At 39.2% G+C, this 17,935-nt stretch overlaps 1 protein-coding gene across 1 annotated transcript; it reads right to left on the bottom strand.

The window, feature by feature from the left end:
• Window positions 1-4,266: 4,266 nt before the first annotated feature.
• LOC149011843 (NAD(P)H-quinone oxidoreductase subunit U, chloroplastic-like) lies at window positions 4,267-6,818 on the bottom strand. The gene is made up of 4 exons (XM_089162101.1): window positions 6,418-6,818; window positions 6,254-6,315; window positions 5,720-5,809; window positions 4,267-5,623 (listed from the first exon to the last, which is right to left on the bottom strand). The coding sequence occupies exons 1-4, from the start codon at window positions 6,707-6,709 to the stop codon at window positions 5,390-5,392; spliced, it is 678 nt and encodes a 225-aa protein (XP_089018227.1). The 5' UTR covers window positions 6,710-6,818; the 3' UTR covers window positions 4,267-5,389.
• Between the last annotated feature and the right edge of the window lie 11,117 nt (window positions 6,819-17,935).

Raw genomic sequence — 17,935 nt, 5'->3', positions numbered from 1 at the left:
TGAAAGCAAGATCCTAACGCACGCGCAACTCCTTCTTGCTTGGTCAAGAGTAAGTTAGATTCAAATTGGCCCCTGTTGAGTTTGAAAAACCACCTTGAGGTTGAAAAAGAATTGGCTGATCACCTCTCAGAAAGGGAGGGACAGAGGGGCACCATGCAAGAGAGACGGAGGAACTCAGTAGGGGGCGAAAGTTCGCGAGCCTTTGGCTCGCCTTTACTTACTCGGCCAGGGCACGCTAGCCGTTGTGATCTAGTCGAGCCCATGCTTCTTTAGGTTGAGATAGAGATCGTCTTTATATAGCGGTAGTTTCTTGTTGGGCGCTCAAGCAAACGAGGCCGTCTGAGCGCTAGCTGATCATAGACCAATTGAGCAACGGCGAGCTAGTGCTCACATTATGTTGACGCATTAGTACACGCATCTTCTTCTTGGTTGGTAAGTCTTTATATTCTTCTCTTGTGTACCTCTCTTGGTTTGTTTTCTCTGTAATAGATATATTCAGTCTTTTCCAACCTGCAACTCTACGTGGGAAAAAGCTAGCATCTGGTCTGATCAATCAAGAGATAGGGCTTCGGCCAAACATCTTTTTCCTAAGCTAGGATGGAGCTATCGAGTGACGATCTCCCGATCAATCAGATATGCGATGGCCTGAAAAAGGCATTATTGAGTCAAGCCTTAAGTGCAACACCTCCTTGTCTTGTACTTGTAGCTCTTTTTCCTGATTGAGATGATAGAGCGAATCTAGAATAAGAAGAGCTTGAACTGGAATATGGATAGGAACAGATAAATAATAAAGCAAGGGAAGGACCTAGGGCAAGATCGAGTTAGCAAGATTTTCCGATAGCTCCTTGACTTAGCCTGGCCGAAGGAAAGATTGTAGGAATTCCTGATCCATGGTAGATAGACACAAATTCTGAGCCTATACAGGAAATATCCGCATTGAAAAATCCCTCCTTGATGGTGGGTTAGTAAAGCGGATAAAGGCCCAACCTCCCATGGGAAAGTCTTGGGTTTGCACCCATTCGGTGGCATTAATATTCTCATTCCCATCCTGGTATATAAGAAAAAAAATCCCTCATCGATGCTTCTCAACTGCACATCCAAGGGTGAGACCCAACGCTCAGTCGAGGACTAGTATGTGCTCTCCCAATGCTTTTTGCTACAAAAATTATGTGGGACCCAGACTTGAATAATTAAAAAAAAAATAGAGGTGGGATCCAAGATGAATCCTCCATGGGGCCTCATTTTTGTGGTAAAAAAGCATTAGGGGAACACATACTCCCCCTGAACGGGGAGGTGATCCAAAAGTCTCTAAATACCAACACAATGGACTAGAGAGGGTCACCCCTATTGTGTGGTTGAGGACGTCAAGGGAGAACTTTCTCACATGACAGGGAGGTGATCTAGACTCCAACATGTGAGGCTGTATTTGGATAGTCACAGGGAGTTTGTTGAGTCCAGAGTGGGTCATGAGACCACCCAACCCAGTTCGAATCCCATAGAGGGATAAAAATTGCTGCTATGCATATCTTCTATATTGCACAATAGTGTAGCCTCTTAAGATGCCACCATGGAAAATTACAATCCCAATGGTTAAATTGTTTGAATATCTTTTACCAAACTAGATTTGCTTTTCTGGGCTCACCTTTTATGCTCAAGTCAAATACCTTAGCCTCATGAGAAGCTAGCCTCCGCTTGCTCTGCAAATATTGTTGTTGACGACACAAGAGCTCCCGATACCGACAAAGCTATTGTCACCTATGATTGGAATCCTCAAACAATACGCCCCTCCAAGGTCAACTCCAAGAATGTTGCAACTCCACCGCACAACCCTTCCCTTCAATCTAAGAGAACTACTCATTTCCTATAATTGGAAATTAGAACCCAACTTTCCTTCGTCAAGGGCCACTATTTACGTTAGTGTGTCATTTAGAGAATAAACAATAATTTGGTGAACTGAAACTCTATTTTGAATAACCCCAAAAGCTTCCCAATATTTTAATCCTTGGACTTGCAATGATGCAATCAATTAGATTTCGTCGAACCAAGGTACGTGATTAAAAAATTTGAACATAATTCCTCTCGCATGATTAACATATTCTATTTGCTTCACAAGGAAGAATTGGGTTTCCTTTTCTTTCTCTTCTTTTTGATAAGTATGATGCCCCTAACGCTTTTCCACGATTCTTGGATGTCATAATTAGGAAGTCTAAGGGGCGTTTGGTTTCGCAATTCCTCGAATCCGCAGTAGGGAATCATGAGTCTTGGAATTAGGTTCTAGAATCATATTAGTAAAAAATGTTTGGTTACCCGATTCGGAAAGTGAATCCATTGGCCATTTGGTTACCCCGATTAGAAGTGAACTGCGTCTAAAAACTATTTGGTTCTTGTGTGAGTAGATTCAACCTGATCACTTTGAACAACCATTTATTCTGGTTGAGGGCTCTTGAGATGACAAATTTTTTCCCCTGTTAGTGTAATATATAATTTTATATAAGTGTAACTACATAATATAAAACATGTCAAGACCAAAACTTTATGAGAGTACCACCACCACCAACAACGCTTAGAATCGGTCCAATGTTGCATGATCCTATAATTGAAGATAAGAGGTCCACTCCTAGTTTAATTAGGATCCTTTTCATGCACTGCTAATGTCAACCTCTTGGATCTCTTTCTGTTTATAGCCAACTTGCCATTGGCTATAAATCTAAGGTCCATACTTTGTTATTGGCATCGCAACAGTGTGCAGAATTGAGGCGTTGAAATTAAATGGGATCAAAGTCCGGGTTAGGATCAAATAGTTGATCATTTTGTAGTGTTTAACTCAAGTGAGTTTGTATTATGTCTTAATTTTTTCCTTTGTTTATACCCAAAATGTATTCACTATACACTATAGATACATGTTGTGAAACTTTTACCACTCACTCTTAACCCTCATATACCATCCCAAGATTCCAAACACCTCTGGGTTTTTTTGGTTCTTAAGTAGGGGAAAAAATGATGTGGAAATGAACTTATTAGCTTTATATGGGCGGTGATGAACTTATGTCCAGTCAACAATTAGCCTTGGTGGCTTATAACATCTTTTATGATACGAGAAGGTGGCAACATTGATACTCGGTTGGTAGATTATAACATCGGTCAATTGATATGGGAATAGGTATAAACTACAAAGAATGTTTACCAAAAAAACTACAAAGAATGACGTTATGATACTCGGTTGTAGATTATCTATATCGAACCTCATATCTTTCCAAGGGATTTTTTGTTTTAGCCATGAGAACAGATAGGTGAAATATTAAAATGTACCCTTAACAATACATGTTGAAAGGCAAGTGTTTTTACCTATTTGTTGCATACAAATACTACAAAGTAAAAGGAACCCACACACATAAGAACAGATTCATGATACAACATTGTGATTCGGTTTGATTTCGTGTGCACGTGCTCAGTAGGGGCTCACACCGCACCCAAATTCTTCTTGTTGATGTGTCATATGATGTTGAAGCTGTGAACCCTCTTCCATTGTATGATCTCGGCATATTATCTAGCCAATGTTTGGTGGTTACTCCCTTGGCACCTATAATCTTGCCTGGATTTTCCTGGTTCTTGAGTCTTGGATCATCCTTCCTTGCCACATGCCTGGAGGCTGTTGTTCCTTCTGTTTGGTCTTCACAATAGTAACCCCCTCCTTCCCTGCATTGTTGGTATATATCTGATACTTTGGTTGAAAGGTCTGTTGTTTTATTCTTTTACTGACATGGGGAACACTATCATTGTTCTTACTGTCACTGCTGATTCCGGTGCTGTGTGGCCTCTTGCTGCCTTGCCACCTCCTAGCTTTTGGGTGCGAGCTTATCCCGCTGGTGGGTCTCTACCCCGCCCTTTTCCTGTGGGCTTGTTTGGAGGAGTCTCTTCTCGTGCGTTTGTGGTTTCCCGTTCTATCCTTTATAGTGGATTGGGGTTTTTTTCCGGTTGATCCTTTGTTTTGTTGGATGAGAGGCGAGTTGATCCTTTGAAATCCCTGTTAGACAGCCCCTTTCCCTTGCATCCCTTGGCTCTCGTGTTGGCGCGGTTCCGCCCCCGGCCCCCCCCCGCGGCCCCCCCCCCCCCCCCCCCCCGCCCGGCCGGCCCCCCCGTCCCCTCGGCTCTCCTCCCCCCCGCCTGCCCCCCCCCCCCCCCCCGCCCCCCCCCCAATGTTTGAGATCCGGCATAAGCTAAGATTACCTCAAAGAAGGTGAATAGGAAACCTTTTCCTTTGTCTCTTTAATTTGTTGGGAACTATGGTGGGCACGAAACAAGTTGATCTTCAAAGGGGAGCTCTCTGACACAAGTTGCATTTTTGGAGTTCTAGGAGTCATTGGCCGAGGAGGTTCCAAGTTATCAAAGCGATGGGCAACCTCTTGGTGAAGTGATAATCCCTAATGAAGGGGTTGTGCGGATTAGCAGTGACGCTTCTTTTGTGGAAGTGACTGGAGTGGGGGTGGGTTGGATTCATTCTCAGATGCCTTTCTCGCTCCCCATTAATGGCGATGCGAAAGAGTTCATATTACAAGCACCCTAATGGGTGAAGCTTGGGCAGTGCATAGTGCTATTAAGGCTGCCTCATGGATGGATCTAGTAGTGGAAACAGACTCTTTGAAACTATATAATTTGGTCATTGATCCACTCGAAATTATGGGCTTTGCGGAAGATATTTCGGCTTTGTCTTCTTTGTGTCACTTTTGTTAAAATTTCTAGGGCAAATAATGTTGTTGCGGATGCCTTAGCTAGGAACGCCCTGTTTGTGGCAAGCCAAACTTGTTGGTTCACTTTCGATCCTTGGTTACTGGAGCTTTGTCACCAGTCTTGTGTAATAAAAAATAAAAAAAGGCCATAAGGTACTCTAATAAAAGAGACTGAATGGATGCAAGTATCATGCACAAGAAGTGTCAAGCACAATTGGCGTTATTCCTACTTCACAATGTTCTCATGGCTGGGCTTCTTGGTGTTAGGCATGATGTTTTGAAATAGTTACCGACTAGAGATCCTACAAAGTTTGTTTTGGCTGAACATACTATGATAGGTTTTAAAGTTCAGCATTAGCCTATACTACATGAGCTTTACACAGAAACCTGGCATGTGCTTTAAACTATATTATAGAAGCATTCGTAGAGTTAGTTTCGGCTGATTCCATACTAAGATATGTCTTAAGTTTCAGTATATGAACCATCACAGGGTAGTTCAATAATTGGTAATGACTAACACCTCTTTAGTGAAGATGTTATAGGTTTAACTCTCCCTATGGTATGTGTAATATCCCCTCCCCTTATATATATAGGAAGAAAAAAAATCCCATTATACCAAAAAAAGATGTCTCAATCATTTGGTTAATTTCATCTAATTTTGTCTACTCTTTTGAGCTTCTAAATTCATAGAGTGGTTGCAATTTATCAGTCCATTCAGGAGCTTCAATGCACAGTATTCGTAGTTGGGTACAAACCTCCGGTGGTGGAGTCCCTTTTGGTGTTTGTGTTATGTCAACCTCGAATGGCCATGTATATTTGTCTGGATTCGCAGCCCTTGTCAGGCTCCAGTCATATATTCTCCTTTCCTGTTCTGAGGATAGAATTGAGTATGATTCCTAATAACAGAACACAACCAGATTTAGATATCGGAAAGAAAGACAAAACAAGGACATAAGAAGTCAGAAATCCACTATATAGATTCAAAAACCAACCTTTAAGAGATCCAGTTTCTGGGTGAGATCTTGTTCATCCAGTCCTTGATTCATAAGTTCCTCGTACTTGTTCTTAAATGCAACTGCAACCTAAAAGGAGAAGAGGTGATTCAAAGATCACTAAGATCAAAAAAAACTCTGATAAATATAAAGAATCCAAGAGGTTTCACCGGGTGTTAAAACCTAATGGCAGCAAACTCGAGTGGGAAAAAAGTTATAAGGTACCTGGAGATGACTAATCTATGATGATCATTAACGGAAATGGCAAAAATGTAATCTTCTATGCAAAGAAATTAGATTGACGCTATGATTGTTTTAAATATCAATTAGAAGGTCAAATTTAAAAGTAAGAACTGAAATCCTTCAAACTAAGAATGTCAGGATGAATTGAAGCGGAAAACCATTGTCAATCCATTTACTACCTAGTTGGACTGCAATAACAACGGAAGTTCAGAGAATTAAATTTTAGATTGAAACTATACAACTCTCAAATCCTAATCTTGTCTTGAAAGAATTTAATCAGAGAGTCCTGACCTCCTCATAGGTACATCTTCTTTGAAGTCCAAGTCTAGCATAGTGATCTACCTCAGTAATGGCTGCACTCTAAACCAGGAATTTCATCAATGAAATCGCAATCCGAGAAGGAAGACAAACGAAAACGTATAGAATAAGCAAAATTTGTAGTGATTTTTAACTACCAATGCCTCGAAGAGCCTTTTCGACGTTCAAAGCTGAGATTATAGAAGGAGGCGACTTAGATTCTTCAACAGATGTCTCTGAATCAGTTTCTTTTTCCATTTCGGTTGCAGTTTCTTGCGAAGCATCACCTGAACTCCTCACAATTAGATGATTTCGTTGTTGTAGTCGTTGTTTCATGGAGAGTCTAATGGCACGCTGAAGGAGAAAACCAAATTTTGGTGTCGAGTAGCAAAGTCCATTGGGATCTCGCCAGGTAATGCAAGGGTTTGCAGGGGATGAAGAAACTGCCATGGACACTTTCTGTGAATCTTTCTCCCTTTCCCAAGTAGAATTCTACCGATAGTTGCTCAGACCATTCGAAGTCGATGGGTTTGGGTTGAGATAAAGAAACATTTTCAACCTGTCCATTGTTATCCAGATTCCAGACGCACAGAAGAGATGATGTGCGGCATGTGGAGCCCGCATCACCATCCCCATCAAGGGGAAGAAGGTGCCACTTATAGGGATTTCTCTTGGGAAAATTACGTGCGATTAGCTCTTTTTAGTTTCTCTTTACAAAAATAACCACTCAATGTTTCACCTTATAAAATTAGTTAAAACTGAATTTACATTTACAAAATTAACCAAAATAGTGTTTTTCCACCTCACTGGACATTTCCCCCCCCCCTAAAATTGACCATACAAAAATGTGCAAAAGGTATGAAAAAATAATGATTTTACCCATTTGGACAAAACTTTTCCACCTCACTGGACATTTCCCCCCCCCCTAAAATTGACCATACAAAAATGTGCAAAGGGTATGAAAAAATAATGATTTTACCCATTTGGACAAAACAACGATTTTCTCACTCGATGTGATCAGTTTTATGGGTAAAAAATGTCCAAAAATGTGAAAAATCAATATTTTTACTAGTTTTGTAAATGCAAACTCAGTTTTGGCTAATTTTGTGAAGTTAAACATTGAGTGGCTATTTTTGTAAGGAAATCTAAAAGCAGCTAATTACGTAATTTTCTATTTTTCTTTCACTTGTGCGACACATGTCCATCTTTAATCTAACGGTTAAAGCTAAACGTATTTTGGTAATTTGCTCATTAAAGTTATAGAAATTTGTAAATTTATAAAATAAACACCCTAATAATAATCAGATTCGCTGCATGATGCCCAACCCATTCTCTCTCCCTCTTTTTTCTTCGAAGTTCTTAGAAATCCGAGACATAATTGAGCTCCTTGCTAAGACTTCTCAAGAAAGCTAGTAGAGATTCAGATATGGAAAATGTGATTTCTAAGTCTTCTCTGGCGACAACGAAACATTAAGTTTTTCTGATTTAGACCTTTAGGAAGAGAAGCACCAAGAGATCACTCATCACTTTCGTTGCCATTCTATTCTCTATTCTCTTTGTCGACCCAATCTTCTCCTAGAGGTCCTGCTTTAACTCTAATCTTTGATTCTCTGAAATTCCAAGCCTAATTTTATCTCTTTTCACGAGCTACCTCTCATTGGGAATTAAGCCAAACTACCGTGAATATAATTCTCAATCCTATATTCATTTTGTATTATTAAAATCATCTTTTTTTTTTTCCTAGATTTTAGTTTATAGTTGGGGGGAAAAAGATATCAGACATTAACAGTTGTTGCTGCCAGAGAAGATGGCGTTCATTTAGGGTTAGGTTTGCGATAAGATTTCCCCTCAAAACCAAGGTTTAAAGTATCCCACGATACCATACGATACGTATCCATATTTGACCAAATCGATACGATACATCTCGATACGTCTCTCCATTGAATTACGCTAAAATACATTAGCTAGAGCGATACAATACTCAATATAGGATGATACGTCTCTTAAAATCACCTAATCGATATGATACCAGATACCGATACTTTAAACCTTGCTCAAAACTAGGAATTTGCGAGTGTATTAGTTAAGAGTAAACGATTCAACTTGTAAATTCTTATATTTTTGTAACTTATAACTATAAGACGTTGTTACCAAAATGCCATAGTTCTTCAACCGTTAGATTAGAAAAGTACACATGTCGATAGGTAAAGTACACAATCGGAACTTGAGCTGTTGTAGACTGAAGTCTTTCCCTGCTTGGTCATTGGAGTTTTGACCTTCTTTATTGAATCCTGTCCACAAATATAAATGTGCGATTATGACAAGCAACAATCTCTAGGTACTAAACCTGGAAGTTGCAATGATTAAGTCTTTCTCTTCCATGGCCAACTCTGTCTATCACTTACAGTGCCTTGCTCACAAGCTCTTCTACGGTTTGAAAGCAAGATCCTAACGCACGCGCAACTCCTTCTTGCTTGGTCAAGAGTAAGTTAGATTCAAATTGGCCGCTGTTGAGTTTGAAAAACCACCTTGAGGTTGAAAAAGAATTGGCTGATCACCTCTCAGAAAGGGAGGGACAGAGGGGCACCATGCAAGAGAGACGGAGGAACTCAGTAGGGGGCGAAAGTTCGCCGAGCCTTTGGCTCGCCTTTACTTACTCGGCCAGGGCACGCTAGCCGTTGTGATCTAGTCGAGCCCATGCTTCTTTAGGTTGAGATAGAGATCGTCTTTATATAGCGGTAGTTTCTTGCTGGGGCGCTCAAGCAAACGAGGCCGTCCTGAGCGCTAGCTGATCATAGACCAATTGAGCAACGACTGAGCTAGTGCTCACATTATGTTGACGCATTAGTACACGCATCTTCTTCTTGGTTGGTAAGTCTTTATATTCTTCTCTTGTGTACCTCTCTTGGTTTGTTTTCTCTGTAATAGATATATTCAGTCTTTTCCAACCTGCAACTCTACGTGGGAAAAAGCAAGCATCTGATCTGATCAATCAAGAGATAGGGCTTCGGCCAAACATCTTTTTCCTAAGCTAGGACGAAGCTATCGAGTGACGATCTCCCGATCAATCAGATATGCGATGGCCTGAAAAAGGCATTATTGAGTCAAGCCTTAAGTGCAACACCTCCTTGTCTTGTACTTGTAGCTCTTTTTCCTGATTGAGATGATAGAGCGAATCTAGAATAAGAAGAGCTTGAACTGGAATATGGATAGGAACAGATAAATAATAAAGCAAGGGAAGGACCTAGGGCAAGATCGAGTTAGCAAGATTTTCCGATAGCTCCTTGACTTAGCCTGGCCGAAGGAAAGATCGTAGGAATTCCTGATCCATGGTAGATAGACACAAATTCTGAGCCTATACAAGAAATATCCGCATTGAAAAATCCCTCCTTGATGGTGGGTTAGTAAAGCGGATAAAGGCCCAACCTCCCATGGGAAAGTCTTGGGTTTGCACCCATTCGGTGGCATTAATATTCTCATTCCCATCCTGGTATATAAGAAAAAAAATCCCTCATCGATGCTTCTCAACTGCACATCCAAGGGTGAGACCCAATGCTCAGTCGAGGACTAGTATGTGCTCTCCCAATGCTTTTTGCTACAAAAATTATGTGGGACCCAGACTTGAATAATTAAAAAAAAAAATAGAGGTGGGATCCAAGATGAATCCTCCATGGGGCCTCATTTTTGTGGTAAAAAAGCATTAGGGGAACACATACCCTCCCTGAACGGGGAGGTGATCCAAAAGTCTCTAAATACCAACACAATGGACTAGAGAGGGTCACCCCTATTGTGTGGTTGAGGACGTCAAGGGAGAACTTTCTCGCATGACAGGGAAGTGATCTAGACTCCAACATGTGAGGCTGTATTTGGATAGTCACAGGGAGTTTGTTGAGTCCAGAGTGGGTCGTGAGACCACCCAACCCAGTTCGAATCCCATAGAGGGATAAAAACTGCTGCTATGCATATCTTCTATATTGCACAATAGTGTAGCCTCTTAAGATGCCACCATGGAAAATTACAATCCCAATGGTTAAATTGTTTGAATATCTTTTACCAAACTAGATTTGCTTTTCTGGGCTCACCTTTTATGCTCAAGTCAAATACCTTAGCCTCATGAGAAAGCTAGCCTCCGCTTGGCTCTGCAAATATTGTTGTTGATGACACAAGAGCTCCCGATATTGACAAAGCTATTGTCACCTATGACTGGAATCCTCAAACAATACGCCCCCTCCAAGGTCAACTCCAAGAATGTTGCAACTCCACTGCACAACCCTTCCCTTCAATCTAAGAGAACTACTCATTTCCTATAATTGGAAATTAGAACCCAACTTTCCTTCGTCAAGGGCCACTATTTACAGTGTAGTGTGTCATTTAGAGAATAAACGAATAATTTGGTGAACTGAAACTCTATTTTGAATAACCCCAAAAGCTTCCCAATATTTTAATCCTTGGACTTGCAATGATGCAATCAATTAGACTTTGTCAGAACCAAGGTACATGATTAAAAAATTTGAACATAATTCCTCTGCATGATTAACATATTCTATTTGCTTCACAAGGAAGAATTGGGTTTCCTTTTCTTTCTCTTCTTTTTGATAAGTATGATGCCCCTAATGCTTTTCACGATTACTGGATGTCATAATTAGGAAGTCTAAGGGGGCGTTTGGTTCCGCAATTCCCTGGAATCCGCTTCTGTAGGGAATCATGAGTCTATGGAATTAGGTTCTGTAGAATCATATTAGTAAAAAAAAATGTTTGGTTACCCTGATTCTGGAAAGTGAATCTGTCTGAAAAACCATTTGGTTACCCTGATTCTGAAAGTGAATCTTGCTGAAAAACTATTTGGTTACTGTGTGAGTAGATTCAACCTGAATCACTTTGAACAACCATTTATTACTGGGTTGAGGGCTACTGAGATGGCAATTTTTTTCCCCTGTTAAGTGTAATATATAATTTTATATAAGTGTAACTACATAATATAAAACATGTCAAGACCAAAACTTTATGAGAGTACCGACCACCACCAACAACAGCTTGAAGTACTGGATCCAATGTTGCATGATCCTATAATTGAAGATAAGAGGTCTGACGAATACCTAGTTTAATTAGGATCCTTTTCATGCACCTGCTAATGTCAACCTCTTGGATCTCTTTCTATTTATAGCCAACTTGCCATTGGCTATAAATCTAAGGTCCATACTTTGTTATTGGCATCGCAACAAGTGTGCAAAGAATTGAAGGCAGTGAAATTAAATGGGATCAAAGTCCAGGTTAAGGATCAAATAGTTGATCATTTTGTAGTGTTTAACTCAAGTGAGTTTATATTATGTCTTAATTTTTTCCTTTGTTTACACCCAAAAGGTATTCACTATACACTATAGATACATGTTGTGAAACTTTTACCACTCACTCTTAACCCTCATATACCATCCCAAGATTCCAAACACCTACAGGGTTTTTTTGGTTCTTAAAGTAGGGGAAAAAAATGATGTGGGAAATGAACTTATTAGCTTTATATGGAACGTGAATAGAACTTATGTCCAGTCAACAATTAGCCTTGGTGGCTTATAACATCAGTTAATTGATACGAGAAAGGTAAGCAACATTGATACTCAGTTGGTAGATTATAACATCAGTCAATTGATATGGGAATAGGTATAAACTACAAAGAATGTTTACCAAAAAAAAAACTACAAAGAATGATGTTATGATACTCAGTTGGTAGATTATCTATATCGAACCTCATAATCTTCCCAAGCAAGGATTTTTTGTTTTAAGCCATGAGAACAGATAGGTGAAATATTAAAATGTACCCTTAACAATACATGTTGAAAAGGCAAATGTTTTTACCTATTTGTTGCATACAAAAATACATAACAAGAAAGTAAAAAGAAACCCACACACATAAGAACAAGAATTCATGATACAACATTGTGATTCGGTTTGACAGAATTTCAGTGTGCACGTGCTCAATAGGGGCTCAACACACAGCACCCAAATTCTTCTTGTTGATGCTGTCATATGATGCTGTGGCTGTAGAACCCTCTACCATTGTATGAATCTCAGACATATTATCTAGCCAAATAAAAGAATTTGGATGGTTACTACCACTTGGGCACCTATAAAATCTTTGACCTGGATTTTTCCTGGTTCTTGAAGTCATTAGGATCATCCTTCCTTGCCAACAATAGCACAATGGAGGCTGTTGTTCCATTCCAGGTGAAGTTTGGTCTTCACAATAGTAACCACCCATCACTTCACCTGTAAAACAAATTAAGTTGGTATATATCAAATAAAGAATACTTTGAGTTGAAAAGGTCTAAGTTGTTTTATTCTGTTTTACTAGACATGGGGAACACTATCATTGTTCATTAACATGGGTACACTAGCATTAGAATTCACTGAGTAGCTGTAGTAGAGCACTACTATGACATAAAGCCAATTGAAGGCCAAAACCTCCTAGCTTTTTAGGGTGACAGAGACATTATCCCAAGCAATAAAATGGTGGAAGTCAAAAATACTACCACCTGCACAACTTTTCCTTGTGAGAGACTTTGTTATGGAGGAAGTCGATCTTTACATCGTTGAACAGGTTTGATGGTTTTACCCAGTTTGAATTCTAATCCTTTATAGACTGGATTGGGGGAAAATTTTGAAATTTATGAGCACAGATCCAAAACTGCCACAGAGTTAGATCCTTTGAAATTAAAATTGTTGAAGAATGAAGAAGGCAGAGTTAGATCCTTTGAAAAATCCCTAGTTAAGAACAAAGCCCCCAGAATTTACCAACAGAAACTTGCATCCCAGATATTGGTCAATCAATCAGGCTTGTCAAGAGCAGCAGAGAATAATAAAAAAATACGATGAAACTAACCAGGCACTATAAAAGTTATATAACCATAACATGGGCAGAAATATATGCTGATCCACAACCCTTCTTTCAAAACTTTTGTCACAAAGCTAAACAGAGAAGAGTTCTCTAAAAAGTTGAAAGGAAATAAAAAAGCAATTAAATATCAAACGATCACACAAAGAGGAATCAAGATGAAATATTTTAGACAAATATCAAAACTACCAAACAGAACTAGCCTCAACCAAAAGAACATCAAACATGAACAAACCTATATATTGCAAATGTATGATTAGTAATCGATTTGATCACATCCAAAATGCACTTGATGCATGGCAGCCAATAGACACAAAAATAAGCACAAGTCCTGTCCCCCCCCCCCCCCCCCCCTGTCCCCCCCTTTTCCCCTTTCTTTTCTTTCTTTCTTTTTTCTTTTTTCTTTTTTTTTCTTTTTCCTTTCTTCTTTTTTTCCTCTTTTTTCTTCTCTTTCTTTCTTTTTTTTTCCTCTTTTTTTCTTCTTCCTCTTTTTTTTTCCCTCTCTCCCCTTTTTTTTTTCTTTTTTCTTTTCCTTTCCTTCTCTTTCCTTCCTTCCTTTGCTCCTTTCCTTTTCCTTTTTTTCTTCTCTCTCCTCTTGCTTCCCCCTCTTCCCCTCTTCTTCTTCTTTTTTCTGTCTCCTTGTTCCTTTTTTTTCTCCTTTCTGCTCTTTTCTCTTCTTTCTCTCTTTCTTTTTTCCTTCTTCCTTCTCCTCCCTCTCCTTTTTCTTCTCTTTTTCTTTCTTCCCTTCTTTCTCTTTTCTTCTCTTTTTCCTTCTCTTTTTTTTTTTTTCCTTCTTTTTTCCTTCTTTCCCTTTTCTTTTTTTCCCCTCTTTTTTTCTCCTTCTTCCTTTTTTTTTTCTTTTCCTCCTCTTTTCTCTCCTTTTTTCTCTTTTCCTTTTGTTCTTTCCTTCCTTTTCTCGGGGTCCCTTTCTTTTTCCCCTTTTTGGTTCCTTCTCTTTTTCTCTCTCTTTCCTTTCCCCTTTCTTTCTTTTCTTTCTTCCTTTTCCTTTTTTTTTCTTCTTTCCTTCCTCCCTTCTCTCCCCTTTTTTCGTCTTTTTCCGTCTTTTCCCCTCTTTCCTTTTTTCCCCTTCCCGTTTTGCTTCGTCTTTGCTTGGTTGCCTCCCCCTCTGGGTCTGTCCTCTCTTTTTTCTTGGTTTCTCTCTTGCTTTTTTCCTTTTTTCTCTCTGTCTTTTTGTTCGCTTCCCTTTTCCCTGGGTTCTTTCTCCTCGGTTGGGTTGTTTCTCTTTGCTGTTTCTTTTCTGTCTCTTTCTTTTTCTCTCTCTTCTTCTTTCCCGTTTTCCTTTGTTCTGGTCTTTTTCTTTGTTCACTTCCCCGGCGAATCAAGATTCACCCATGGGAAAGAGAAACAAAAATGCACAATCGAAAAGTGTTGGAAGTTTCCAACAAATAAGAACAATAGGGTTTCATATATTTACCTCTCATGAGGTTGGTTACCTCCCATGAGAGTTACCCATAATTAATTCTCATAAAAACAACCCAAGATAGATAAAGGAACATCTCATTAGTATTTCAAAATAAAGAATAGAATTAGGAAGGGTCTACTAATGAGAGAAATAAGGTTCTCAATTAAAGTGAAGGGAAACAAATTCAAATCATACAATTAGGGATTTACTAACAAGAATCCGTGTATCCCACTAAAAGACTAAGGAGAATAAAGATTCACCCTTAGGGCAAGGAATTTACAATCAAGAAGGTTTTGGGGAGGGTCCAATGAATTAATAGAAAATAAAAGGGTTGCCAATTGTTCCAAGGAAAAACAGGATCAACTCCTCAATCATGAGGACACAAGGGAAGGTCATGGTAATAATATGAGACTTTCCCCACAATAATAAAGATAGGTAGGAAATTAGGAAAGTATCATTAAGAGCTTTGGTGGAATCAAATTCAAGGATCATCGCCATATGGCTTCAAGATCATAGAGTGAATTAGGGATTCACTTTAGGGTTAAAAGAATTAAAGAAGAGGTCATTACGTAGTGTAATCCCTTCTCATGATCGAAACTCGAGTAGAGAAGAAAGAATGAATTAAAGAAGAAGCAATTGAATACCAACCTTTAGAAGAGAAACCGATGAAGAAATTAGACAGTGCTTGGGGATCTTTCTTGGCTTCGAAGGAGAGGTTCTAGGGATCTTCCCACGTTCTCCCAAGGCTTAGAAACAGATTGAGAGTGAAACACATGGAGTTCCCCCTTTTAAATAGCACAAAGAGTTCAAGAGTTACTGGGTTTCACCAACCGCCAACCGACCTGTTGGTTGATTGGTTGCCAAGAGGAAGTTCAAGGTCGTCCCCACTATCTAAAGGTTTAGAAACATAATGGAAATAGTTTACCACGAAATTAAAAGAAATAAAGCTTTTGAAAACCTTCAAAACAGATATTTACCAAAATGCCACTGCTCGGCGCTTATTCAAAAATAGGGATTTAATGGGCTAAACTTCAATATTTTTGGATGGGCTTCTTTCAATACATCGTCACTTACCTAGTATGGAGGGAAGTCTTCAAACCAGGTCCAACTAAGCTTTAGGTCCATCAACCAAGTTCTTCTTCACAAATAAATAGTTCAACACCAAATCAAGTAAGGTTTCCATAAGGAAACACCATCATCAATATCCATGGGTTTTGGGTCAAACACCATATCTTCTACTGAGATGGCCCACAAAGACATCTTCCTAAGATTTTCAAAGATAGAAAAACTGAAATCACGGTCAAACTTCAAAGTCAACATTAAATACCCGCTTCACGACGTCGGGTTTCCGGCGATTGGGCTGGTGTCCAGTCCAGAAATAGATCCCTAAAATATATGAACTCAAGTAAAGATGGTTCAACATTAAAGATGGTTCTCTGAAGGGCCTCATTGGATGGTTCAACATTAAAGATGGTTCTCTAAAGGGCCTCTCAAAAGAAGCTTATGCTGATGGCTTGGGTTCTGGAATTTCCATAATCTCCAACTCCAATCCAGAAAATATTTTGTATGAGTCTTATTTCATAATACAGAAAGGCATGAAAATTGTTAATGGAAAATATAGATGCAACAAGAGAAGAGAAGCTAGATGCAAAAGATAGATGGAAAAAAAAAGTATGAATGTAGGAGTTATCAACAATTTTCTAAAAGATGATAAAAACAAAGATTCTCCCCATTGGAGGATTGATTAAACCCATCAAACTTATCTTACAATAGTACAGTTCAACTTCTTAAAATTTTAATAGCCTAAATAAAATCTTAAAAGTCATGATATCTAAACATCATCATTGTTTGGGTGATTCAACAGCACAAAACATCAACCATATTTATCTAAGTAAAACTTGATGATGGTTGCCCTATCCTCCTCTTTCTCTGAAAGTAGTGCATTCCTAAGCCGGATGTGATTTCCAAAGAGGTCTTTTGCACGCAGCCGAGTCTCAAAGTCAAGCTCCGTCGTTGCATTAATGGCATTTTGTAAAAGTTCATCCTTGTCTTCAGCCTTCTCAGAAACAGCTACCTTAGCAGCAACCTCCTCATGAGAAAGCTTCACCATGTCTATAAAAGCAGCAGAGATATTCTCCAAGGGAGCCAATGATTTATCAACTCCTTTCTTCTTCTTCTTGTGGGAATCATGAGACTGCTCATCAACTCTTGGTCTACCTTGAGATCGACTACTCTCATGTGGTGTAGATTGGGCACACGACATGTCAGGTGTATTAGTCTGAGGCTGAAAACTGGAGTTGCCAATCTCATTGTCATCCAATTGGATGTTGAACTCATAGGCTTCATGTGAATTCAGTTGGGAGTCATTCAAGTAGTCTGTAGTTGTTCCAGCTTCAGTGCCAGTTGCAATCTCATTACCTAGGGCTGCACAGCAACCTCTAAGTGAATGGGACGCACCGAATGGTCCTTCCAGTATTTTTGCTCCTTCTTCTACAAATTCAAAATATAAATTTTCAACTTTGAATCAACTATATTAAAACTTCACATTCACTCACTTTTTTTTTTTCGCTAATGTGCGTAGCAGTGAGGAAAGTGTTTTAATCTATAGCCCATCTAAGGCTTTACATCAATGCATCAACCAGTACAATTTAGCATAATTAAATTGAAAACAGAAAATCAGGAACCAATGCAGAACAGAATAGTTTGTGAAGCCAACGCACCTAATGCAAAATCTACCTTGAACCAGGGAACCAGGGAACTAGCAGAAGAATGACTAATAATGGAACTATGAAAAGTAAATTCTTACATGGAAATTCAACAAAAACCCATATTTTATTGCCGAACTACTACTACTTCAAGAATTTACAGAACTGATCCACACACATATATGAGGAATTCATGAAACGAACAGAACAAGTCTAGACCCAAAAAGGAGAAGAAGAGATCATGAAGAAACCATAGAAGCTAGCTGACCCAATTAGATAGACTATCCAAACAGAAGAAGAAGATCAAGAAGAAAACTCAGTTGCAATTTGATGTTGAAGATGAGCTATTACATGTCTCTAACTTCAAACCAGTTACAGTTTGATGTTGAAGATGAGCTATTACATGTCTCTAACTTCAAAACAGCATTACAGTTCTTGACAACGATGTCATACATGTGCATGGACTTGAACCTAGTGAAGTCCTTAGGGAGAGAGATGAGATGAACCGTGGAATGCTTTAAAGCAGTTAAGATTACACGAGTAGAGATGTTACCTTTTTTGTGGATATTTTTTGTAGAAATGGGTGTGAAGCCAAATCGAAGCTCAGAAAACAAGAATGGAGCTCAACGAACCAGCAATGGTGTATTGGGACGACGATTTGC

The sequence above is a fragment of the Hakea prostrata genome, chromosome 7, assembly GCF_041222555.1.
Source record: "Hakea prostrata isolate BN-2017 chromosome 7, UWA_Hpros_2, whole genome shotgun sequence".
Classification (NCBI taxonomy): domain Eukaryota; kingdom Viridiplantae; phylum Streptophyta; class Magnoliopsida; order Proteales; family Proteaceae; genus Hakea; species Hakea prostrata.
The sequence above is the reverse complement of the archived record's forward strand: the minus strand, read 5'-3'. Positions and strand labels throughout refer to the sequence as shown.